This window comes from Acanthochromis polyacanthus, chromosome 16 (genome assembly GCF_021347895.1).
Source record: "Acanthochromis polyacanthus isolate Apoly-LR-REF ecotype Palm Island chromosome 16, KAUST_Apoly_ChrSc, whole genome shotgun sequence".
Lineage (NCBI taxonomy): Eukaryota > Metazoa > Chordata > Actinopteri > Pomacentridae > Acanthochromis > Acanthochromis polyacanthus.
In genome coordinates, this window is record NC_067128.1 from 8,626,209 (window position 1) to 8,653,821 (window position 27,613).

The window sequence follows — 27,613 nt, forward strand, 5'->3', positions numbered from 1 at the left end:
ATACAGTGAAATTTGGTACAGACGTACATATTTATACTTACTTCGAAATAACATCCTCTGCTGCAGCCACACTGAGTCCAGAAAGAGTTTGGGCCTCAATAGCTGATGTTTTGGGGCAGATCTTTCCAGGGTTTTCTCTGCAAAGTTGGAAGAGGATTTCCCAGTCTCCATTACAAGGTGAACATTAAATGGTTTAATGTGTATTTTAAATGTCAAGAATGTCATGAAAAGAAGCGGCAACCCTCCTACTGGTTTTCACTGGAACCCGGACAGCTTCTCTTGTGTGATAAATTAAAAAAAAGAATGAAGTTTGATTTTATTGACACTTCACAAAAATTTACCTTCGTTCCCATTAATATATCAAAAATCGTGTGTGATGTTTATCAAGCTACAGTGAAGAGTCGTACTGCTTACAGAAAGATTTTGCGTTATGTTGTTGTGCACATCGCTGACAGCTCATAAGAGCAGTAAACCTGAACGTAGTTACTGCAGCTACACAGATGGACGTACCTAAAAGCAGTCCTGCTGCAATGACAACACTCAACTGTAAGTCAGAATAGAAAATTGTAATGTCAAAATGCACATCATGTTAAAACAATAAAACAAAGGAATTCTTCGCACATCTATTTCACGAAGTAGGTCAGGTGGTCGATCGTATCTAGCAGTAATGAGGAGACACCTGCACCCTGTCCAACGAGCAAAACTACATTCATTAGTGGGACTTTTTGGTGCCAGATTTTTATCAGGCAAATAGTTTATCCTCCAAACAAAGAAGCTTTCTGCAAGAGGGAGTGGCTGTGACTTCACCATCAGTGAACATACTCCACATACCAAAATCTTCCACTGAATGGTTGTTTTCACTTGCATACAGAAAACAATCCTATATATTGCAAAAATTAAAATTAAAAAAAAAATTACAGTGCAAGAGTAAAATCCTCCAAGATTAGTTCTTAAGGCTGCATGTTGTCAAAGAAGAGCTACACTTACAGGTTGCATTTGTAGATGAACATGCAATTATAACAATGAAATACTCTCCAAAATACACAGAATTTTAGGGTCTGCAGAGGTAACTTTATTCCTGGTGCCCGGAACTAATAGGGAATTATTGTTGCTGCATGACACCTGTTTGCCCAGTTGTACCTGCCAGGGTGATGAGGAACCACAAAAGTGCACTGATGTTTTAATTGTCACTGACTCTGTATGCCACACAGTCTGTGATTGGGAGGACACATAAAAAGAAAACACTCTGGATCTGGTGCTGTCTTGTTTGTGAGATTTGCACATCAGATTACACACCCACCATTGCAGCAATGAATGTTTCATTCATCGCCCATTTCAGGATGGATTTTAAAACTTTACTGTTGTTTTAAAGGTTAGAACTGGGCTGGTGCTTCCACGTTTAGCAGGACGTTTACATGTTCACACCCCATTTAGAGCACTAAAGACAGCCAACCAGATGCTCTTACATGTTCCAAAATCGACAAACACAAAGAGTACAATCTAAAATTTGTACCAGCTGCTCCTGATCTTTATTGGCCATCTAGATGAGCCTATGGGACACATGCAGTTGGAGACTAAATTATTAGCCTCCTATGAAATTTTAGGTTTTTCCCAAAAAAATCCTAAATGCTGTTAAACAGATCAATGCATTTTTAACACAGCTTTTCCAAACATCCTACTTTTATTTTGGATGCTTACATTATTTTACTTTGCAGCAGAAACAAAATGATTTAACAAAAAACAAAAACTACCAGGGCCAAAATTATTAGCCCTCTTAAGAACTGATCTTTTTATTGAGCCAAACCACAAATCACTGCTGAGCAATCATGTGCTTTAACTTTGTAACGCTCACACAGTTTGTTATCAATCAATCTGGGGTTTGTCCTGCACTGAACAAACAGCATAAAAACTTCATTAACGATCTGAGCTGTCGCTTAAGAAAGCATCATGTCAATAACAAAAAAAATCAGTTTAGACTTGTCAAGAAAAATTGTTTATGCTTACAAAGCAGGAGAAGGGTCTACAAAGTTCTCACAGCATTTACAAGTGTCGAGAAGTGGAGTGAGAAGCATCATCAAGAAAGTCAAAGAGAGCTACATAGTACAGAACAAGTCTGGCAGAGGTAGGAAGTGAAAGATTTCAAAGAGTCTGGAAAGAAAACTGGTGAGAGATGTGTCTAAAGATGCTAGAACTACCACCAAAACACTAGTTAATGACTTAGCCGAGTCAGGAATTCGAGTGTCAAAGAAGACAGTCACTAGAACCCTGCACAGAAGTGGACTGAGAGGATACAGGCCAGGAAAAACTCATCTTCTACAGAAGAGACACCTTCAGGGCAGACTGAAGTATGCTAAGGACAACCTGGAGAAAGATTATGAACACTGGAAGACCTCTGGTCAGATGAGACCAAATTAGACCTCTTTGGTCATAGAGACGCTGCGTATGCTTGGAGAAAGAAGGGAGAGATGTAGAACAAAAAGAACACCGTCCCCACAGGTAAACACGGTGGTGGCAGTACTCTGTTGTTGGGATGCTTCAGTGCTTCTGGAACTGGGAATCTTGTCAAGGCTGAAGGAATGATGAAAAAAGAAGGATGCATGAAGATTTTTGAAAGAAAACTCCAACTAGTCAGCTACAAAACTGGGTCTGGGTTGTTGCTTTGTCTTCCAACATGACAACGACCCAAAACATACGTCGCTCCTGGTGAAGAATTAGATTGATTACCAGAAGACCAAAGTGGCCCTGTGACTGACTGGTGACCTGACCAGGGTGTCCCCTGCTTTCACCCAAAGTCAGCTGGGATAGACTCCAGCACTCCTGTGACCCTAATGAGGATTAAGTGGTGTATAGATGATGGATTTATAGGCCAACTAGATGAGCCTCTGGGACACATTTATGACAAACATGGAGGAACTGCAACTTGACTGATTGGTGGAACCATAAGATGGTAACTCTTGATGTTTGGTGGTATGATATCTATAAAGTACACTTTGTGATACATATGTCTGGATTATTCACACCAAGTCACAACTTTTTCTTAGTCTGGCAGCTCTTTTGTGCAGTCTCAACGGGCCAAATACAAACTTGAAGACAACGAGGAATTTGCTGTTAATTTGTAGCTTTATTGCTGTTGATTCTTAATTTGTTTCCAACATTAGTCACACAAGATAGATCTAAATCACCATTCTCAATGAGTACTCATGCATACAAACAATGAGAAGAGAATAAATCCACTTTGCATGAGCAGCTTGACATTGCATATGTCGAATGTGCTCAAACAGGACGACGTCCAGCACAGAAAAAGGGATCGCAGTAAAAGCGAACACGATAGTCGTTGCACATCTTCTTCCCGGGCACGTTTCTGCAGACGAATCCTGAATATACATCATATCTGAAAAGAAACCAACATGGCACGTGTTAAAAGCAACCTAATTAAAACAGTTTACAGTCTGAACAGGAGTTTACACATATTTACAAAAGTCATGTATATAATGGCAGTCTGGAGCTTCCAATGACTCTTCAAACTAAATGATTAGAACACATGTATCTCTGTCACAAAAAACAAACAATCATTCACTGTGGCCATTTCACAAATTTATTATCGTCCTTTAGAAATATGCACAATGCACAATTGTTGTATGCGACAGAACCATGAGCTTGAATTATTTCATCACAGAAATTAGGAGTTATTCGGATTATTGTAAAGTCAAGACGGCCATAACGTGTGATCCTGACCTGTGTATGTAAACTTTTGTTCACAACTTGAAGTATTTCCAATTTCACCCATACTAGTGGCTCAAAAAATGCGTATATCAATATGTCAGTATATTAACAGTCTACTATCATTGTGGTTCAGGCTGAAATATCTCCAAAATCATTGGATGAGTTACCATCCAATTCTGTTCAGACCTCGACTTTTACTCTGACACCACTAGCAGGGGGACATTTGCAGCTTTTAGTGACAGCAATCTTGACAGCTGCTGGATAAATTCTATTGAAATTTGGTACAGATGTTCATGTCACATTGTGGTGATCCCTTAAATTGTGATCTCAACAAACTCATACAATGACAACATAAATCCAACACTTTATTTATACTTGTACTTACCTAAAAATCTTATCCCCTGTGTCATCCACACTGAGTCCAGAAAGAGTTTGGGCTTCAATACCATATGGTTTGTCGCAGATCATTCCAGGGTTTTCCTTTCGAAGATCGGAGAGGGTTTCGAAGTCTCCCTTACCAGAGGGGTTATCTCTGTCAAACCAAACTGTCCAGCATCCTGGAAAAAGGTGATCAAATTAAGATCAACTGGCAACAGGGAATACTGGAAATCTGCATATAACTGTGCATGTTGTAGTTTGGCCAAGATAAGCGTCATACTTGGATATGTTTTACATTCTTACATTTTTAATGCAAAGACAGGTGCAATGTAAATTTAAAAACAAAAAAAAACAAAAAGCGTCATCCGCTTACTAATGTGAATGGGATAGTTGAAAGCTACACTGAAGAATCTTACCTTCTCCAGGAAAAACGGGCACTGCACCGAGAGCCTTCTGACTGTTCTCTAACACAGATATACAGAAAGATGTTATGTTTTGTTATTGTGCAAAGTGCTGATAGATCATAAGAACAGTAAAACTGACAACAGTTACTGTAACTACACAGATGAACTTACCAAAAACCAGTCCTACTACAATGGCAACACTCAGCTGGAAACAGAAAAGAGAAAGTGGGAATGCAAAAATCCACATCATGTTCAAAAATGTAAACACAGGAATTCATCACAATTTAGCACCGTCGCTTCACAGCTACAAGATCCCTGGTTTGCGTCTCAGCCTGGGATTATTCTATGTGGACTTTACATGTTCTCCCTGTGCATCTTGAGTTTTCACCAGGCTAAGTTGTCCATTAGTGTGAATGTGATTGTTTGTCTCCACATGTAGTCCTGTGATAGACTGGTGACCTGTCCAGGGTGTCCCCTGCCTTTTCCCTAAGTCAACTGGGATCCGCTCTGGAAAATGTAGTGTCTTTTGATAATCAAATGTTCAGATAGTCATATTGTCATGTTATCAGAAGGCCTACAATAAACCTATGAAAGAAAAAAAAACAATTGCTTTTGTGACAAAGACACATGTGCTTCAATCATTCCATCATAGAAAGTTCAGAGCTCTTGTTTTTGGAAACTAAAGACATTCATGTCTTTACAAGTGTATATATCAGGGACCATGTAGGACTGCAAAGAGAACTCCAAACCACTGAAATGTTGTGATAATAAATACATTGTTGCAAGTTAGACAGTCTGCCTGTCACAAATAAATAAAAACAGACATATAAGCACAAAAATATAACTTACCAATTTGATCATGGTTGTGGATGATGAGAAACCTTGAAACCTGTGAAAAGAGGAAAGAGAACAAAGATAGTAAAAATACAGACTGACAAATATGAAACGTCATAATATGAACGCCTGTTGTGATGGCGCCAGTGTGAGCTTCTGGCCAGAATTTTGAATGTGAGACCAAATAGTCTTCCTGTTCTGTCTGAGGTCCTGCTCAACTTCACCGTCAGCCGTGTACCAAAGACATCAGAGAAAACGGGGTAAGGGTGAGAATCAAGACTCACCCTGTGTGCTCCACGTATGAGTGGTCCTTGTCTCTGTTGTGGTCGCAGTGGTCGAGGAGGTAACTCTTGTCCTGGTGTCCTGCGCTCATTGGAATATATACCTTTTTTTGGATGGGACCTGTTTGTCCAGGTGTTCTTGACCGGCCAGCCGAGCGGCCTCAACCAGTGGGATGACAGTCCCCAGAGGCGGCGTGGACTTTTAAAAATGTTAATGACTCTTGGTTTTGCCCAGTCTGTGACTAACCCGACTGGGTTATTATTAGTTTTTATTGTTCTAACAAAAATTCTGACCAAGTTCTATCTTTCACTAAATGCATTGTGAAATCATTATGCCCTGATATTATAAAAAGGTTTTCCCAGTGATGCACTGTTGTGTTGTGACGTAACATTGGACAACACTGTGGTAATGTTTTAGAAAAGAACATTCTTTAATGTGTAACTTCAAGCAGCATCCCCAAAACATCCTTAGAACAATACAGGTGAAATGTTCCATCGTTGTAAATTGATCACAAAGCAAATTAGAGAAGATGTTCTGCTATCTGAGAACATCTAGAAAACATTTGTAGAATGTTGGTTTGAGAACATTTTTCTTTTGTTGTCATGTACCATTATCTGTGACCCTGGCTACACCCTCCAAACATCCTCTTGAGGGCTTGGTTGGCTTTTAACTTTCTTGGAATGTTGTTGGAAATGATAAATAACCTGAAACTGGTATTTAAACATTTTCAATGAAAAATGTTTTAGCACTTGTAGGTAAGGCTAGCCAGCGTTGTGGGAACATTCCTTGTTAGCTGGTAAAAACATGCATGTCGCCTGCATGAGGTTAACGGTTTACTTTTTCTGCTGCTTTTAATGAGAAGTAAAAATACTGCTAAATGAAGGCCAGAAGACACAATTACTTAGTGTGCAAAACTAAAAACACTCACCCACAGGATGTCAGTAGAGAAAAATGGTTTTGTGAATCTGTGTCTGGCAAACTAAGCATCTCACTGCCCATCTCTCTACCTATATACGGTCCTTTAACACTAACTTGAGCATTTTTAGTTGCTAGAAAGATGGAAGTAGTCGCAGGCTTTAGAATTATGTGTCACAGAACACAGACAAACTAAACAATCCCACATTTGAAAAGCATGCAATTTGAAAATAAGATATGTTCACAAATAGTCATCCATGTATTGCAGTGGGTTGAGTGAGAAAACAATTGTTGGAGATCAGATGTGCAGCTACACCATTCTGCTGCAGTCACTTTAAACCTTTTTCATTGTAGTTTCACACAGATCAATGCACTGATAAGGAGGATGCATGCATACTCCTTTTTTTTTTTGCCACAAACAGGTCTAAACTGGGTGTGTTGTTGTCCAGGCTCGGTAAGTGTCACATGTACAAAAAAGCAAAACAAAAGGCTTGATCTATTTAGGAATGTGGGTGGGACAGTAGCAGGACCATCATAAATGGAGGTCAAGAAAACACTGAGCCACTGGATGGTTGTTTTAAATATCACCTCAAAAGAATCTGCAATCAGCCTGTATTTAAAGGAAAGGTTATGAAAGAGTTGGTGCTGTGTGACAAACAAATAACAGAAGTAGGAATTTATCAACAACCTACATGAAAAATGTCATAAAACATGTTCTGCTGGTACAGAAGATAATTTATGATATTAATCGATATTTAGGTAGAATACAGTGAAATTTGGTACAGACGTACATATTTATACTTACTTCGAAATCACATCCTCTGCTGCAGCCACACTGAGTCCAGAAAGAGTTTGGGCCTCAATAGCTGATGTTTTGGGGCAGATCTTTCCAGGGTTTTCTCTGCAAAGATGGAAGAGGATTTCCCAGTCTCCAGTATCAGAGGAGTCATCTCTGTCCAGCATCCTGGAAAAAGACGATCAAACTGAGATTAATCTAAGACCACAATGTTTTTCCACACTCATGAACATTAAATGGTTTAATGTGTATTTTAAATGTCAAGAATGTCATGAAAAGAAGCGGCAACCCTCCTACTGGTTTTCACTGGAACCCGGACAGCTTCTCTTGTGTGATAAATTTAAAAAAAGAGTGAAGTTTGATTTTATTGACACTTCACAAAAATTTACCTTCGTTCCCATTAATATATCAAAAATCGTGTGTGATGTTTATCAAGCTACAGTGAAGAGTCGTACTGCTTACAGAAAGATTTTGCGTTATGTTGTTGTGCACATTGCTGACAGCTCATAAGAGCAGTAAACCTGAACGTAGTTACTGCAGCTACACAGATGGACGTACCTAAAAGCAGTCCTGCTGCAATGACAACACTCAACTGTAAGTCAGAATAGAAAATTGTAATGTCAAAATGCACATCATGTTAAAACAATAAAACAAAGGAATTCTTCTAACGAGCAAAACTACATTCATTAGTGGGACTTTTTGGTGCCAGATTTTTATCAGGCAAATAGTTTATCCTCCAAACAAAGAAGCTTTCTGCAGGAGGGAGTGGCTGTGACTTCACCATCAGTGAACATACTCCACATACCAAAATCTTCCACTGAATGGTTGTTTTCACTTGCATACAGAAAAGAATCCTATATATCGCAAAAAATTAATAAAAAATTACAATGCATGAGTAAAATCCTCGGATATTAGTTCTTAAAGGCATTATGGAAGATGTTTTTTTGTTGTTTAATTTGTCTGATTCACATAAAATTAATATACTGACCTTTAGTGGACTTGTATGTATGGTCTCTAAAGGATAAAAAATAAAAATAAATAACTGGACATGGCAGGACCTGAAAAACATCAGCCAATCAATGCGCTCGGACTGAGGCGTTTGGTTTGCTCCCTTTCCTGTCAATCAAAAATCTTCCGGCTCAGGCCTAGTTACGTAGATTACGTACGCCTTGGACTTACATGTTTTCTGTATGTGTTGCTTTGGTATAGCTTCGTAGTTAGCTGGCGACTTGTTTTGCTCATCTTTTTTTACATAATGGCAGATAAAGATCCAGGGGGACCCAGCCGTAAAAGACAACTTCACGAGTGCTACGCAAGTTTCTGGAGGGGGGCGTTTCTTCGTAAATGTTAAGAGGGGGGAGGTTAGAGGGGGGTGAGGGAGAGCTTGTATGTGCGCATGCTACGTTCAAAGTCGTAGGAAATTAAATCTCCTCTAATGCCTTTAAAACTTTACTGTTGTTTTAAAGGTTAGAACTGGGCTGCTGCTTCCACGTTTAGCAGGACGTTTACATGTTCACACCCCATTTAGAGCACTAAAGACAGCCAACCAGATGCTCTTACATGTTCCAAAATCGACAAACACAAAGAGTACAATCTAAAATTTGCACCAGCTGCTCCTGATCTTTATTGGCCATCTCGATGAGCCTTTGGGACACATGCAGTTGGAGACTAAATTATTAGCCTCCTATGAAAATTTAGGTTTTTCCAAAAAAAAATCCTAAATGCTGTTAAACAGATCAATGCATTTTGAACACAGCTTTTCCAAACATCCTACTTTTATTTTGGATGCTTACTTTATTTTACTTTGCAGCAGAAACAAAATGATTTAACAAAAAACAAAAACTACCAGGGCCAAAATTATTAGCCCTCTTAAGAACTGATCTTTTTATTGAGCCAAACCACAAATCACTGCTGAGCAATCATGTGCTTTAACTTTGTAACGCTCACACAGTTTGTTATCAATCAATCTGGGGTTTGTCCTGCACTGCACAAACAGCATAAAAACTTCATTAACGATCTGAGTTGTCGCTTGAGAAAGCATCATGTCAGAAACCAAAGAAATCAGTTTAGACTTGTCAAGAAAAATTGTTTATGCTTACAAAGCAGGAGAAGGGTCTACAAAGTTATCAAAGCATTTACAAGTGTCTAGAAGTAGAGTGAGAAGCATCATCAAGAAAGTCAAAGAGAGCTACATAGTACAGAACAAGTCTGGCAGAGGTAGAAAGTGAAAGATTTCAAAGACTCTGGAAAGAAAACTGGTGAGAGACGTATCTAAAGATGGTAGAACAACCACCAAAACACTAGTTAATGACTTAGTCGAGTCAGGAATTCTAGTGTCAAAGAAGACAGTCACTAGAGCCCTGCACAGAAGTGGACTGAGACGATACAGGCCAGGAAAAACTCATCTTCGACAGAAGAGACACCTTCAGGGCAGAGTGAAGTATGCTAAGGACAACCTGGAGAAAGATTATGAACACTGGAAGACCTCTGGTCAGATGAGACCAAATTAGACCTCTGTGGTCATAGAGACGCTGCGTATGCTTGGAGAAAGAAGGGAGAGATGTAGAACAAAAAGAACACCGTCCCCACAGGTAAACACGGTGGTGGCAGTACTCTGTTGTTGGGATGCTTCAGTGCTTCTGGAACTGGAAATCTTGTCAAGGCTGAAGGAATGATGAAAAAATAAGGATGCATGAAGATTTTTGAAAGAAAACTCCAACTAGTCAGCTACAAAACTGGGTCTGGGTTGTTGCTTTGTCTTCCAACATGACAACGACCCAAAACATACGTCGCTCCTGGTGAAGAATTAGATGAATTACCAGAAGACCAAAGTGGCCCTGTGACAGACTGGTGACCTGACCAGGGTGTCCCCTGCTTTCGCCCAAAGTCAGCTGGGATAGACTCCAGCACTCCTGTGACCCTAATGAGGATTAAGTGGTGTATAGATGATGGATTAATGGATGGATGGATGGTTGGTTTTTGGTTATTGTTAAATAATTTTGCTTCTGTGTACAAAGTTAAATAATGTAAGGATCCAAAATAAAACTACAATGTTTGGAAAAGCTCTGTTAAAAATTCTTTGATCGGTGTAACAGCACTTGGAAAGTTTTTGAAAAAGAAAGAAAAAAATTTCATAGGGGGGCTAATAATTTTGCCTTCAACTGTGTATGTCTCGACAGATATGGATGTGAACTGCAACTTGACTGGTTTGTGGAACCACAAGATGGTAACTCTTGATGTTTGGTGGTATGATATCTATAAAGTACACTTTGTGATACACATGTCTGGATTATTCACACCAAGTCTCAACTTTTTCTTAGTCTGGCAGCTCTTTTGTGGAGTCTCAACGGGCCAAATACAAACTTGAAGACAACGAGGAATTTGCTGTTAATTTGTAGCTTTATTGCTGTTGATTCTTAATTTGTTTCCAACATTAGCCACACAAGATAGATCTAAATCACCATTCTCAATGAGTACTCATGCATACAAACAATGAGAAGAGAATAAATCCACTTTGCATGAGCAGCTTGACATTGCATATGTCGAATGTGCTCAAACAGGACGACGTACAGTACAGAAAGAGGGATCGCAGTAAAAGCGAACACGATAGTCGTTGCACATCCTCATCCTGGGCTGTTCGTCGTTTCTGCAGACGAATCCTGAAACTACATCATATCTGAAAAAACACCAACATGGCACTTGTTAAAAGCAACCTAATTAAAACAGTTTACAGTCTGAACAGGAGTTTACACATATTTACAAAAGTCATGTATATAATGGCAGTCTGGAGCTTCCAATGACTCTTCAAACTAAATGATTAGAACACATGCATCTCTGTCACAAAAAAAAAGAAAAAAATTCACTGTGGCCATTTCACAAATTTATTATCGTCCTTTAGAAATATGCACAATGCACAATTGTTGTATGTGACAGAACCATGAGCTTGAATTATTTCATCACAGAAATTAGGAGTTATTTGGATGATTGTAAACTCAAGACTGGCATAACATGTGTGTTCCTGACCTGTGTATGTAAACTTTTGTTCACAACTTTTAGCATTTACAATTTTAACCATACTAGTGGCTCAAAAAATGCGTATATCAATATGTCAGTATATTAACAGTCTACTATCATTGTGGTTCAGGCTGAAATATCTCCAAAATCATTGGATGAGTTGCCATCCAATTCTGTTCAGACCTCGACTTTTACTCTGACACCACTAGCAGGGGGACATTTGCAGCTTTTAGTGACAGCAATCTTGACAGCTGCTGGATAAATTCTATTGAAATTTGGTACAGATGTTCATGTCACATTGTGGTGATCCCTTAAATTGTGATCTCAACAAACTCATACAATGACAACATAAATCCAACACTTTATTTATACTTGTACTTACCTAAAAATCTTATCCCCCGCTGCACCCACACTGAGTCCAGAAAGAGTTTGGGCTTCAATACGATATGGTTGGTTACAGATCATTCCAGGGTTTTCCTTTCGAAGATCGGAGAGGGTTTCGAAGTCTCCCTTACCAGAGGGGTTATCTCTGTCAAACCAAACTGTCCAGCATCCTGGAAAAGGTGATCAAATTAAGATCAACTGGCAACAGGGAATACTGGAAATCTGCATATAACTGTGCATGTTGTAGTTTGGCCAAGATAAGCGTCATACTTGGATACGTTTTACATACTTACATTTTTAATGCAAAGACAGGTGCAATGTAAATTTAAAAACAAAAAAAACAAAAAGCGTCATCCGCTTACTAATGTGAATGGGATAGTTGAAAGCTACAGTGAAGAATCTTACCTTCTAAAGGAAAAACGGGCACTGCACCGAGAGCCTTCTGACTGTTCTCTAACACAGATATACAGAAAGATGTTATGTTTTGTTATTGTGCAAAGAGCTGATAGATCATAAGAACAGTAAAACTGACAACAGTTACTGTAACTACACAGATGAACTTACCAAAAACCAGTCCTACTACAATGGCAACACTCAGCTGGAAACAGAAAAGAGAAAGTGGGAATGCAAAAATCCACATCATGTTCAAAAATGTAAATACAGGAATTTGTCACAATTTAGCACTGTCGCTTCACAGCTACAAGATCCCTGGTTTGCGTCTCAGCCTGGGATTATTCTATGTGGACTCTACATGTTCTCCCTGTGCATCTTGAGTTTTCACCAGGCTAAGTTGTCCATTAGTGTGAATGTGATTGTTTGTCTCCACATGTAGTCCTGTGATAGACTGGTGACCTGTCCAGAGTGTCCCCTGCCTTTTCCCTAAGTCAACTGGGATCCGCTCTGGAAAATATAGTGTCTTTTGATAATCAAATGTTCAGATAGTCATATTGTCATGTTATCAGAAGGCCTACAATAAACCTATGAAACAAAAAAAAAAATCAACAATTGCTTTTGTGACAAAGACATATGTGCTTCAATCATTCCATCGTAGAAAGTTCAGAGCTCTTGTTTTTGGAAACTCAAGACATTCATGTCTTTACAAGTGTATATATCAGGGACCATCTAGGACTGCAAAGAGAACCCCAAATCACTGAAATGTTGTGATAATAAATACATTGTTGCAAGTTAGATAGTCTGCCTGTCACAAATAAATAAAAACAGACATATAAGCACAAAAATATAACTTACCAATTTGATCATGGTTGTGGATGATGAGAAACCTTGAAACCTGTGAAAAGAGGAAAGAGAACAAAGATAGTAAATACAGACTGACAAATATGAAACGTCATAATATGAACGCCTGTTGTGATGGCGCCAGTGTGAGCTTCTGGCCAGAATTTTGAATGTGAGACCAAATAGTCTTCCTGTTCTGTCTGAGGTCCTGCTCAACTTCACCGTCAGCCATTTACCAAAGACATCAGAGAAAACAGGGTAAGCGTGAGAATCAAGACTTACCCTGTGTGCTCCACGTATGAGTGGTCCTTGTCTCTGTTGTGGTCGCAGTGGTCGAGGAGGTAACTCTTGTCCTGGTGTCCTGCGCTCATTGGAATATATACCTTTTTTTGGATGGGACCTGTTTGTCCAGGTGTTCTTGACCGGCCAGCCGAGCGGCCTCAACCAGTGGGATGACAGTCCCCAGAGGCGGCGTGGACTTTTAAAAATGTTAATGACTCTTGGTTTTGCCCAGTCTGTGACTGACCCGACTGGGTTATTATTAGTTTTTATTGTTCTACCAAAATTCTGACAAAGTTCTATCTTTCACTAAATACATTGTGAAATCATTATGCATTAATATTATAAAAAGGTTTTCCCAGTGATGCACTGTTGTGTTGTGATGTAACATTGGACAACATTGTGGTAATGTTTTAGAAAAGAACATTCCTTAATGTGTAACTTCAAGCAGCATCCCCAAAACATCCTTAGAACAATACAGGTGAAATGTTCCATCTTTGTAAATTAATCACAAAGCAGATTATAGAAGATGTTCTGCTATCTGAGAACATCTAGAAAACATTTGTAGAATGTTGGTTTGAGAACATTTTTCTTTAGTTGTCATGTACCATTATCTGTGACCCTGGCTACACCCTCCAAACATCCTCTTGAGGGCTTGGTTGGCTTTTAACTTTCTTGGAATGTTGTTGGAAATGATAAATAACCTCAAACTGGTATTTAAACATTTTCAATGAAATATTTTTAGAACTTGTAGGTAAGGCTAACCAGCGTTGTGGGAACATTCCTTGTTTGCTGGTAAAAACATGCATGTCGCCTGCATGAGGTTAACAGTTTACTTTTTCTGCTGCTTTAATGAGAAGTAAAAATATTGCTAAATGAAGGCCAGAAGACACAATTACTTAGTGTGCAAAACTAAAAACACTCACCTACAGGACCTGTCAGTAGAGAAAAATGGTTTTGTGAATCTGTGTCTGGCAAACTAAGCATCTCACTGCCCATCTCTCTACCTATATACGGTCCTTTAACACTAACTTGAACGTATTTAGTTGCCAGCAAGATGGAAGTAGTCACAGGCTTTAGAATTATGTGTCACAGAACACAGACAAACTAAACAATCCCCCATTTGAAAAGCATGCAATTTGAAAATAAGATATGTTCACAAATAGTCATCCATGTATTGCAGTGGGTTGAGTGAGAAAACAATTGTTGGAGATCAGATGTGCAGCTACACCATTCTGCTGCAGTCACTTTAAACCTTTTATCATTGTAGTTTCACATAGATCAATGCACTGATAAGGAGGATGCATGCATTACATAGTCTTTTTTTTTTTTCTTTTGCCACAAACAGGTCTAAACTGGGTGTGTTGTTGTCCAGGCTAGGTAAGTGTCACATGTACAAAAAAACAAAACAAAAGACTTGATCTATTTAGGAATGTGGGTGGGACAGTAGCAGGACCATCATAAATGGAGTTCAAGAAAACACTGAGCCACTGGATGGTTGTTTTAAATATCACCTCAAAAGAATCTGCAATCAGCCTGTATTTAAAGGAAAGGTTATGAAAGAGTTGGTGCTGTGTGACAAACAAATAACAGAAGTAGGAATTTATCAACAACCTACAAGAAAAATGTCATAAAACATGTTCTGCTGGTACAGAAGATAATTTATAATATTAATCGATATTTAGGTAGAATACAGTGAAATTTGGTACAGATGTACATATTTATACTTACTTTGAAATCACATCCTCTGCTGCAGCCACACTGAGTCCAGAAAGAGTTTGGGCCTCAATAGCTGATGTTTTGGGGCAGATCTTTCCAGGGTTTTCTCTGCAAAGATGGAAGAGGATTTCCCAGTCTCCAGTATCAGAGGAGTCATCTCTGTCCAGCATCCTGGAAAAAGATGATCAAACTGAGATTAATCTAAGACCACAATGTTTTTCCACACTCATGAACATTAAATGGTTTAATGTGTATTTTAAATATCAAGAATGTCATGAAAAGAAGCGGCAACCCTCCTACTGGTTTTCACTGGAACCCGGACAGCTTCTCTTGTGTGATAAATTTAAAAAAAAGAGTGAAGTTTGATTTTATTGACACTTCACAAAAATTTACCTTCGTTCCCATTAATATATCAAAAATCGTGTGTGATGTTTATCAAGCTACAGTGAAGAGTCGTACTGCTTACAGAAAGATTTTGCGTTATGTTGTTGTGCACATCGCCGACAGCTCATAAGAGCAGTAAACCTGAACGTAGTTACTGCAGCTACACAGATGGACGTACCTAAAAGCAGTCCTGCTGCAATGACAACACTCAACTGTAAGTCAGAATAGAAAATTGTAATGTGAAAATGCACATCATGTTAAAACAATAAAACAAAGGAATTCTTCGCACATCTATTTCACGAAGTAGGTCAGGTGGTCGATCGTATCTAGCAGTAATGAGGAGACACCTGCACCCTGTCCAATGAGCAAAACTACATTCATTAGTGGGACTTCTTGGTGCCAGATTTTTATCAGGCAAATAGTTTATCCTCCAAACAAAGAAGCTTTCTGCAAGAGGGAGTGGCTGTGACTTCACCATCAGTGAACATACTCCACATACCAAAATCTTCCACTGAATGGTTGTTTTCACTTGCATACAGAAAACAATCCTATATATTGCAAAAATTACAATAAAAAAAATTACAATGCATGAGTAAATTCCTCGGATATTAGTTCTTAAGCCTGCATGTTGTCAAAGAAGAGCTACACTTACAGGTTGCATTTGTAGATGAACATGCAATTATAACAATGAGATACTCTCCAAAATACACAGAATTTTAGTGTCTGCAGACGTAACTTTATTCCTGGTGCCCTGAACTAATAGGGATTTATTGTTGCTGCATGACACCTGTTTGCCCAGTTGTACCTGCCAGGGGGATGAGGAACCACAAAAGTGCACTGATGTTTTAATTGTCACTGACTCTGTATGCCACACATAAAAAGAAAACACTCTGGATCTGGTGCTGTCTTGTTTGTGACATTTGCACATCAGATTACACACCCACCATTGACTTGTATGTATGGTCTCTAAAAGAACAAAAAAATAAATAAATAAATAACTGTGGACATGGCAGGACCTGATAAACATCAGCCAATCAATGCGCTCGGACTGAGGCGTTTGGTTTGCTCCCTTTCCTGTCAATCAAAAATCTTCCGGCTCAGGCCTAGTTACGTAGATTACGTACACCTTGGACTTACGTGTTTTCTGTATGTGTTGCTTTGGTATAGCTTCGTAGTTAGCTGGCCACTTGTTTTGCTCATCTTTTTTTACATAATGGCAGATAAAGATCCAGGGGGACCCAGCCGTAAAAGACAACTTCACGAGTGCTACGCAAGTTTCTGGAGGGGGGCGTTTCTTCGTAAATGTTAAGAGGGGGGAGGTTAGAGGGGGGTGAGGGAGAGCTTGTATGTGCGCATGCTACGTTCAAAGTCGTAGGAAATTAAATCTCCTCTAATGCCTTTCAAACTTTACTGTTGTTTTAAAGGTTAGAACTGGGCTGCTGCTTCCACGTTTAGCAGGACGTTTACATGTTCACACCCCATTTAGAGCACTAAAGACAGCCAACCAGATGCTCTTACATGTTCCAAAATCGACAAACACAAAGAGTACAATCTAAAATTTGCACCAGCTGCTCCTGATCTTTATTGGCCATCTCGATGAGCCTTTGGGACACATGCAGTTGGAGACTAAATTATTAGCCTCCTATGAAAATTTAGGTTTTTCCAAAAAAAAATCCTAAATGCTGTTAAACAGATCAATGCATTTTGAACACAGCTTTTCCAAACATCCTACTTTTATTTTGGATGCTTACTTTATTTTACTTTGCAGCAGAAACAAAATGATTTAACAAAAAACAAAAACTACCAGGGCCAAAATTATTAGCCCTCTTAAGAACTGATCTTTTTATTGAGCCAAACCACAAATCACTGCTGAGCAATCATGTGCTTTAACTTTGTAACGCTCACACAGTTTGTTATCAATCAATCTGGGGTTTGTCCTGCACTGAACAAACAGCATAAAAACTTCATTAACGATCTGAGTTGTCGCTTGAGAAAGCATCATGTCAGAAACCAAAGAAATCAGTTTAGACTTGTCAAGAAAAATTGTTTATGCTTACAAAGCAGGAGAAGGGTCTACAAAGTTATCAAAGCATTTACAAGTGTCTAGAAGTGGAGTGAGAAGCATCATCAAGAAAGTCAAAGAGAGCTACATAGTACAGAACAAGTCTGGCAGAGGTAGGAAGTGAAAGATTTCAAAGACTCTGGATAGAAAACTGGTGAGAGACGTATCTAAAGATGCTAGAACTACCACCAAAACACTAGTTAATGACTTAGTCGAGTCAGGAATTCGAGTGTCAAAGAAGACAGTCACTAGAGCCCTGCACAGAAGTGGACTGAGAGGATACAGGCCAGGAAAAACTCATCTTCGACAGAAGAGACACCTTCAGGGCAGACTGAAGTATGCTAAGGACAACCTGGAGAAAGATTATGAACACTGGAAGACCTCTGGTCAGATGAGACCAAATTAGACCTCTTTGGTTATCGAGACGCTGCTTATGTTTGGAGAAAGAAGGGAGAGATGTAGAACAAAAAGAACACCGTCCCCACAGGTAAACACGGTGGTGGCAGTACTCTGTTGTTGGGATGCTTCAGTGCTTCTGGAACTGGGAATCTTGTCAAGGCTGAAGGAATGATGAAAAAATAAGGATGCATGAAGATTTTTGAAAGAAAACTCCAACTAGTCAGCTACAAAACTGGGTCTGGGTTGTTGCTTTGTCTTCCAACATGACAACGACCCAAAACATACGTCGCTCCTGGTGAAGAATTAGATGAATTACCAGAAGACCAAAGTGGCCCTGTGACTGACTGGTGACCTGACCAGGGTGTCCCCTGCTTTCACCCAAAGTCAGCTGGGATAGACTCCAGCACTCCTGTGACTCTAATGAGGATTAAGTGGTGTATAGATGATGGATTAATGGATGGATGGATGGTTGGTTTTTGTTAAATAATTTTGCTTCTGTGTACAAAGTTAAATAATGTAAGGATCCAAAATAAAACTACAATGTTTGGAAAAGCTCTGTTAAAAATTCTTTGATCGGTGTAACAGCACTTGGAAAGTTTTTGAAAAAGAAAGAAAAAAATTTCATAGGGGGGCTAATAATTTTGCCTTCAACTGTGTATGTCTCGACAGATATGGATGTGAACTGCAACTTGACTGGTTTGTGGAACCACAAGATGGTAACTCTTGATGTTTGGTGGTATGATATCTATATAGTACACTTTGTGATACACATGTCTGGATTATTCACACCAAGTCACAACTTTTTCTTAGTCTGGCAGCTCTTTTGTGGAGTCTCAACGGGCCAAATACAAACTTGAAGACAACGAGGAATTTGCTGTTAATTTGTAGCTTTATTGCTGTTGATTCTTAATTTGTTTCCAACATTAGCCACACAAGATAGATCTAAATCACCATTCTCAATGAGTACTAATGCATACAAACAATGAGAAGAGAATAAATCCACTTTGCATGAGCAGCTTGACATTGCATATGTCGAATGTGCTCAAACAGGACGACGTCCAGCACAGAAATAGGGATCGCAGTAAAAGCGAACACGATAGTCGTTGCACATCCTCATCCCGGGCTGTTGGTTGTTTACGCAGACGAATCCTGAAACTACATCATATCTGAAAAAAGAAACCAACATGGCACTTGTTAAAAGCAACCTAATTAAAACAGTTTACAGTCTGAACAGGAGTTTACACATATTGACAAAAGTCATGTATATAATGGCAGTCTGGAGCTTCCAATGACTCTTCAAACTAAATAAATGGAACACTGGGGGGAGGGAGGGAGGGCTTTGGTGAGTTCCTGTGATTTGTTATTGTTTATTGTTTATGTTATTGCCCAAAAACACAATAAACATAATGTTGAAAAAAAAATAAGTGGAATACATGCATCTCTGTCCCAAAAAAAACAACAATAATTCATAGTGGCCATTTCACAAATTTATTATCGTCCTTTAGAAATATGCACAATGCACAATTGTTGTATGTGACAGAACCATGAGCTTGAATTATTTCATCACAGAAATTAGGAGTTATTTGGATGATTGTAAACTCAAGACTGGCATAACATGTGTGTTCCTGACCTGTGTATGTAAACTTTTGTTCACAACTTGAAGTATTTACAATTTTAACCCTACTAGTGGCTCAAAAAATGCTTATATCAGTATGTCAGTATATTAACAGTCTACTATCATTGTGGTTCAGGCTGAAATATCTCCAAAATCATTGGATGAGTTACCATCCAATTCTGTTCAGACCTCGACTTTTACTCTGACACCACTAGCAGGGGGACATTTGCAGCTTTTAGTGACAGCAATCTTGACAGCTGCTGGATAAATTCTATTGAAATTTGGTACAGATGTTCATGTCACATTGTGGTGATCCCTTAAATTGTGATCTCAACAAACTCATACAATGGCAACATAAATCCAACACTTTATTTATACTTGTACTTACCTAAAAATCTTATCCCCCGCTGCACCCACACTGAGTCCAGAAAGAGTTTGGGCTTCAATATTGAGTGGTTTGTCACAGATCATTCCAGGGTTTTCCTTTCGAAGATCGGAGAGGGTTTCCCAGTCTCCCTTACCAGAGGGGTTATCTCTGTCAAACCAAACTGTCCAGCATCCTGGAAAAAGGTGATCAAATTAAGATCAACTGGCAACAGAGAATACTGGAAATCTGCACATAACTGTGCATGTTGTAGTTTGGCCAAGATAAGCGTCATACTTGGATACGTTTTACATACTTACATTTTTAATGCAAAGACAGGTGCAATGTAAATTTAAAAACAAAAAAAACAAAAAGCGTCATCCGCTTACTAATGTGAATGGGATAGTTGAAAGCTACACTGAAGAATCTTACCTTCTAAAGGAAAAACGGGCACTGCACCGAGAGCCTTCTGACTGTTCTCTAACACAGATATACAGAAAGATGTTATGTTTTGTTATTGTGCAAAGTGCTGATAGATCATAAGAACAGTAAAACTGACAACAGTTACTGTAACTACACAGATGAACTTACCAAAAACCAGTCCTACTACAATGGCAACACTCAGCTGGAAACAGAAAAGAGAAAGTGGGAATGCAAAAATCCACATCATGTTCAAAAATGTAAATACAGGAATTCGTCACAATTTAGCACTGTCGCTTCACAGCTACAAGATCCCTGGTTTGCGTCTCAGCCTGGGATTATTCTATGTGGACTCTACATGTTCTCCCTGTGCATCTTGAGTTTTCACCAGGCTAAGTTGTCCATTAGTGTGAATGTGATTGTTTGTCTCCACATGTAGTCCTGTGATAGACTGGTGACCTGTCCAGAGTGTCCCCTGCCTTTTCCCTAAGTCAACTGGGATCCGCTCTGGAAAATGTAGTGTCTTTTGATAATCAAATGTTCAGATAGTCATATTGTCATGTTATCAGAAGGCCTACAATAAACCTATGAAAGAAAAAAAAAATCCCCAATTGCTTTTGTGACAAAGACACATGTGCTTCAATCATTCCATCGTAGAAAGTTCAGAGCTCTTGTTTTTGGAAACTCAAGACATTCATGTCTTTACAAGTGTATATATCAGGGACCATCTAGGACTGCAAAGAGAACCCCAAATCACTGAAATGTTGTGATAATAAATACATTGTTGCAAGTTAGACAGTCTGCCTGTCACAAATAAATAAAAACAGACATATAAGCACAAAAATATAACTTACCAATTTGATCATGGTTGTGGATGATGAGAAACGTTGAAACCTGTGAAAAGAGGAAAGAGAACAAAGATAGTAAATACAGACTGACAAATATGAAACGTCATAATATGAACGCCTGTTGTGATGGCGCCAGTGTGAGCTTCTGGCCAGAATTTTGAATGTGAGACCAAATAGTCTTCCTGTTCTGTCTGAGGTCCTGCTCAACTTCACCGTCAGCCATTTACCAAAGACATCAGAGAAAACAGGGTAAGCGTGAGAATCAAGACTTACCCTGTGTGCTCCACGTATGAGTGGTCCTTGTCTCTGTTGTGGTCGCAGTGGTCGAGGAGGTAACTCTTGTCCTGGTGTCCTGCGCTCATTGGAATATATACCTTTTTTTGGATGGGACCTGTTTGTCCAGGTGTTCTTGACCGGCCAGCCGAGCGGCCTCAACCAGTGGGATGACAGTCCCCAGAGGCAGCGTGGACTTTTAAAAATGTTAATGACTCTTGGTTTTGCCCAGTCTGTGACTAACCCGACTGGGTTATTATTAGTTTTTATTGTTCTACCAAAATTCTGACAAAGTTCTATCTTTCACTAAATACATTGTGAAATCATTATGCCCTGATATTATAAAAAGGTTTTCCCAGTGATGCACTGTTGTGTTGTGACGTAACATTGGACAACACTGTGGTAATGTTTTAGAAAAGAACATTCTTTAATGTGTAACTTCAAGCAGCATCCCCAAAACATCCTTAGAACAATACAGGTGAAATGTTCCATCTTTGTAAATTAATCAAAAAGCAAATTAGAGAAGATGTTCTGCTATCTGAGAAAATCTAGAAAACATTTGTAGAATGTTGGTTTGAGAACATTTTTCTTTTGTTGTCATGTACCATTATCTGTGACCCTGGCTACACCCTCCAAACATCCTCTTGAGGGCTTGGTTGGCTTTTAACTTTCTTGGAATGTTGTTGGAAATGATAAATGACCTGAAACTGGTATTTAAACATTTTCAATGAAATATTTTTAGAACTTGTAGCTAAGGCTAGCCAGCGTTGTGGGAACATTCCTTGTTTGCTGGTAAAAACATGCATGTCGCCTGCATGAGGTTAACAGTTTACTTTTTCTGCTGCTTTTAATGAGAAGTAAAAATACTGCTAAATGAAGGCCAGAAGACACAATTACTTAGTGTGCAAAACTAAAAACACTCACCCACAGGATGTCAGTAGAGAAAAATGGTTTTGTGAATCTGTGTCTGGCAAACTAAGCATCTCACTGCCCATCTCTCTACCTATATACGGTCCTTTAACACTAACTTGAACGTATTTAGTTGCCAGCAAGATGGAAGTAGTCACAGGCTTTAGAATTATGTGTCACAGAACACAGACAAACTAAACAATCCCACATTTGAAAAGCATGCAATTTGAAAATAAAATATGTTCACAAATAGTCATCCATGTATTGCAGTGGGTTGAGTGAGAAAACAATTGTTGGAGATCAGATGTGCAGCTACACCATTCTGCTGCAGTCACTTTAAACCTTTTATCATTGTAGTTTCACATAGATCAATGCACTGATAAGGAGGATGCATGCATTACATAGTCTTTTTTTTTTTTTCTTTTGCCACAAACAGGTCTAAACTGGGTGTGTTGTTGTCCAGGCTAGGTAAGTGTCACATGTACAAAAAAACAAAACAAAAGACTTGATCTATTTAGGAATGTGGGTGGGACAGTAGCAGGACCATCATAAATGGAGTTCAAGAAAACACTGAGCCACTGGATGGTTGTTTTAAATATCACCTCAAAAGAATCTGCAATCAGCCTGTACTGAAAGGAAAGGTTATGAAAGAGTTGGTGCTGTGTGACAAACAAATAACAGAAGTAGGAATTTATCAACAACCTACAAGAAAAATGTCATAAAACATGTTCTGCTGGTACAGAAGATAATTTATAATATTAATCGATATTTAGGTAGAATACAGTGAAATTTGGTACAGATGTACATATTTATACTTACTTTGAAATCACATCCTCTGCTGCAGCCACACTGAGTCCAGAAAGAGTTTGGGCCTCAATAGCTGATGTTTTGGGGCAGATCTTTCCAGGGTTTTCTCTGCAAAGATGGAAGAGGATTTCCCAGTCTCCAGTATCAGAGGAGTCATCTCTGTCCAGCATCCTGGAAAAAGACGATCAAACTGAGATTAATCTAAGACCACAATGTTTTTCCACACTCATGAACATTAAATGGTTTAATGTGTATTTTAAATATCAAGAATGTCATGAAAAGAAGCGGCAACCCTCCTACTGGTTTTCACTGGAACCCGGACAGCTTCTCTTGTGTGATAAATTTAAAAAAAAGAGTGAAGTTTGATTTTATTGACACTTCACAAAAATTTACCTTCGTTCCCATTAATATATCAAAAATCGTGTGTGATGTTTATCAAGCTACAGTGAAGAGTCGTACTGCTTACAGAAAGATTTTGCGTTATGTTGTTGTGCACATCGCTGACAGCTCATAAGAGCAGTAAACCTGAACGTAGTTACTGCAGCTACACAGATGGACGTACCTAAAAGCAGTCCTGCTGCAATGACAACACTCAACTGTAAGTCAGAATAGAAAATTGTAATGTGAAAATGCACATCATGTTAAAACAAAAAACAAAGGAATTCTTCGCACATCTATTTCACGAAGTAGGTCAGGTGGTCGATCGTATCTAGCAGTAATGAGGAGACACCTGCACCCTGTCCAATGAGCAAAACTACATTCATTAGTGGGACTTCTTGGTGCCAGATTTTTATCAGGCAAATAGTTTATCCTCCAAACAAAGAAGCTTTCTGCAAGAGGGAGTGGCTGTGACTTCACCATCAGTGAACATACTCCACATACCAAAATCTTCCACTGAATGGTTGTTTTCACTTGCATACAGAAAACAATCCTATATATTGCAAAAATTAAAATAAAAAAAAATTACAATGCATGAGTAAATTCCTCGGATATTAGTTCTTAAGCCTGCATGTTGTCAAAGAAGAGCTACACTTAGAGGTTGCATTTGTAGATGAACATGCAATTATAACAATGAGATACTCTCCAAAATACACAGAATTTTAGTGTCTGCAGACGTAACTTTATTCCTGGTGCCCTGAACTAATAGGGATTTATTGTTGCTGCATGACACCTGTTTGCCCAGTTGTACCTGCCAGGGGGATGAGGAACCACAAAAGTGCACTGATGTTTTAATTGTCACTGACTCTGTATGCCACACATAAAAAGAAAACACTCTGGATCTGGTGCTGTCTTGTTTGTGACATTTGCACATCAGATTACACACCCACCATTGACTTGTATGTATGGTCTCTAAAAGAACAAAAAAATAAATAAATAAATAACTGTGGACATGGCAGGACCTGATAAACATCAGCCAATCAATGCGCTCGGACTGAGGCGTTTGGTTTGCTCCCTTTCCTGTCAATCAAAAATCTTCCGGCTCAGGCCTAGTTACGTAGATTACGTACACCTTGGACTTACATGTTTTCTGTATGTGTTGCTTTGGTATAGCTTCGTAGTTAGCTGGCCACTTGTTTTGCTCATCTTTTTTTACATAATGGCAGATAAAGATCCAGGGGGACCCAGCCGTAAAAGACAACTTCACGAGTGCTACGCAAGTTTCTGGAGGGGGGCGTTTCTTCGTAAATGTTAAGAGGGGGGAGGTTAGAGGGGGGTGAGGGAGAGCTTGTATGTGCGCATGCTACGTTCAAAGTCGTAGGAAATTAAATCTCCTCTAATGCCTTTCAAACTTTACTGTTGTTTTAAAGGTTAGAACTGGGCTGCTGCTTCCACGTTTAGCAGGACGTTTACATGTTCACACCCCATTTAGAGCACTAAAGACAGCCAACCAGATGCTCTTACATGTTCCAAAATCGACAAACACAAAGACTACAATCTAAAATTTGCACCAGCTGCTCCTGATCTTTATTGGCCATCTCGATGAGCCTTTGGGACACATGCAGTTGGAGACTAAATTATTAGCCTCCTATGAAAATTTAGGTTTTTCCAAAAAAAAATCCTAAATGCTGTTAAACAGATCAATGCATTTTGAACACAGCTTTTCCAAACATCCTACTTTTATTTTGGATGCTTACTTTATTTTACTTTGCAGCAGAAACAAAATGATTTAACAAAAAACAAAAACTACCAGGGCCAAAATTATTAGCCCTCTTAAGAACTGATCTTTTTATTGTGCCAAACCACAAATCACTGCTGAGCAATCATGTGCTTTAACTTTGTAACGCTCACACAGTTTGTTATCAATCAATCTGGGGTTTGTCCTGCACTGCACAAACAGCATAAAAACTTCATTAACGATCTGAGTTGTCGCTTGAGAAAGCATCATGTCAGAAACCAAAGAAATCAGTTTAGACTTGTCAAGAAAAATTGTTTATGCTTACAAAGCAGGAGAAGGGTCTACAAAGTTCTCACAGCATTTACAAGTGTCTAGAAGTGGAGTGAGAAGCATCATCAAGAAAGTCAAAGAGAGCTACATAGTACAGAACAAGTCTGGCAGAGGTAGGAAGTGAAAGATTTCAAAGACTCTGGATAGAAAACTGGTGAGAGACGTATCTAAAGATGCTAGAACTACCACCAAAACACTAGTTAATGACTTAGTCGAGTCAGGAATTCGAGTGTCAAAGAAGACAGTCACTAGAGCCCTGCACAGAAGTGGACTGAGAGGATACAGGCCAGGAAAAACTCATCTTCGACAGAAGAGACACCTTCAGGGCAGACTGAAGTATGCTAAGGACAACCTGGAGAAAGATTATGAACACTGGAAGACCTCTGGTCAGATGAGACCAAATTAGACCTCTTTGGTTATCGAGACGCTGCTTATGTTTGGAGAAAGAAGGGAGAGATGTAGAACAAAAAGAACACCGTCCCCACAGGTAAACACGGTGGTGGCAGTACTCTGTTGTTGGGATGCTTCAGTGCTTCTGGAACTGGGAATCTTGTCAAGGCTGAAGGAATGATGAAAAAATAAGGATGCATGAAGATTTTTGAAAGAAAACTCCAACTAGTCAGCTACAAAACTGGGTCTGGGTTGTTGCTTTGTCTTCCAACATGACAACGACCCAAAACATACGTCGCTCCTGGTGAAGAATTAGATGAATTACCAGAAGACCAAAGTGGCCCTGTGACAGACTGGTGACCTGACCAGGGTGTCCCCTGCTTTCACCCAAAGTCAGCTGGGATAGACTCCAGCACTCCTGTGACTCTAATGAGGATTAAGTGGTGTATAGATGATGGATTAATGGATGGATGGATGGTTGGTTTTTGTTAAATAATTTTGCTTCTGTGTACAAAGTTAAATAATGTAAGGATCCAAAATAAAACTACAATGTTTGGAAAAGCTCTGTTAAAAATTCTTTGATCGGTGTAACAGCACTTGGAAAGTTTTTGAAAAAGAAAGAAAAAAATTTCATAGGGGGGCTAATAATTTTGCCTTCAACTGTGTATGTCTCGACAGATATGGATGTGAACTGCAACTTGACTGGTTTGTGGAACCACAAGATGGTAACTCTTGATGTTTGGTGGTATGATATCTATATAGTACACTTTGTGATACACATGTCTGGATTATTCACACCAAGTCACAACTTTTTCTTAGTCTGGCAGCTCTTTTGTGGAGTCTCAACGGGCCAAATACAAACTTGAAGACAACGAGGAATTTGCTGTTAATTTGTAGCTTTATTGCTGTTGATTCTTAATTTGTTTCCAACATTAGTCACACAAGATAGATCTAAATCACCATTCTCAATGAGTACTAATGCATACAAACAATGAGAAGAGAAAAAATCCACTTTGCATGAGCAGCTTGACATTGCATATGTCGAATGTGCTCAAACAGGACGACGTCCAGCACAGAAATAGGGATCGCAGTAAAAGCGAACACGATAGTCGTTGCACATCCTCATCCCGGGCTGTTGGTTGTTTACGCAGACGAATCCTGAAACTACATCATATCTGAAAAAAGAAACCAACATGGCACTTGTTAAAAGCAACCTAATTAAAACAGTTTACAGTCTGAACAGGAGTTTACACATATTGACAAAAGTCATGTATATAATGGCAGTCTGGAGCTTCCAATGACTCTTCAAACTAAATAAATGGAACACTGGGGGGAGGGAGGGAGGGCTTTGGTGAGTTCCTGTGATTTGTTATTGTTTATTGTTTATGTTATTGCCCAAAAACACAATAAACATAATGTTGAAAAAAAAATAAGTGGAATACATGCATCTCTGTCCCAAAAAAAACAACAATAATTCATAGTGGCCATTTCACAAATTTATTATCGTCCTTTAGAAATATGCACAATGCACAATTGTTGTATGTGACAGAACCATGAGCTTGAATTATTTCATCACAGAAATTAGGAGTTATTTGGATGATTGTAAACTCAAGACTGGCATAACATGTGTGTTCCTGACCTGTGTATGTAAACTTTTGTTCACAACTTGAAGTATTTACAATTTTAACCCTACTAGTGGCTCAAAAAATGCTTATATCAGTATGTCAGTATATTA

At 39.0% G+C, this 27,613-nt stretch overlaps 1 protein-coding gene across 2 annotated transcripts in view; it reads right to left on the reverse strand.

The window, feature by feature from the left end:
• Positions 1–6,032: 6,032 nt before the first annotated feature.
• si:dkey-205h13.2 (uncharacterized) overlaps positions 6,033–27,613 on the reverse strand; it is a 33,842-nt gene continuing 12,261 nt past the window's right edge. The window contains exons 3-8 of one of the 2 annotated variants that reach the window (XM_051936672.1): positions 23,055–23,213; positions 21,060–21,099; positions 20,377–20,410; positions 20,218–20,265; positions 19,810–19,981; positions 18,431–18,972 (exon numbers count right to left, since the gene is read on the reverse strand). In XM_051936672.1, the coding sequence (XP_051792632.1) occupies positions 18,849–18,972; positions 19,810–19,981; positions 20,218–20,265; positions 20,377–20,410; positions 21,060–21,099; positions 23,055–23,213 (577 nt within the window). In that variant the 3' untranslated portion in view covers positions 18,431–18,848. Of the gene's footprint in view, positions 7,501–14,973; positions 15,133–18,430; positions 18,973–19,809; positions 19,982–20,217; positions 20,266–20,376; positions 20,411–21,059; positions 21,100–23,054; positions 23,214–27,613 lie in introns of those variants that run through there. The other variant, XM_051936673.1, reaches the window with a different exon arrangement.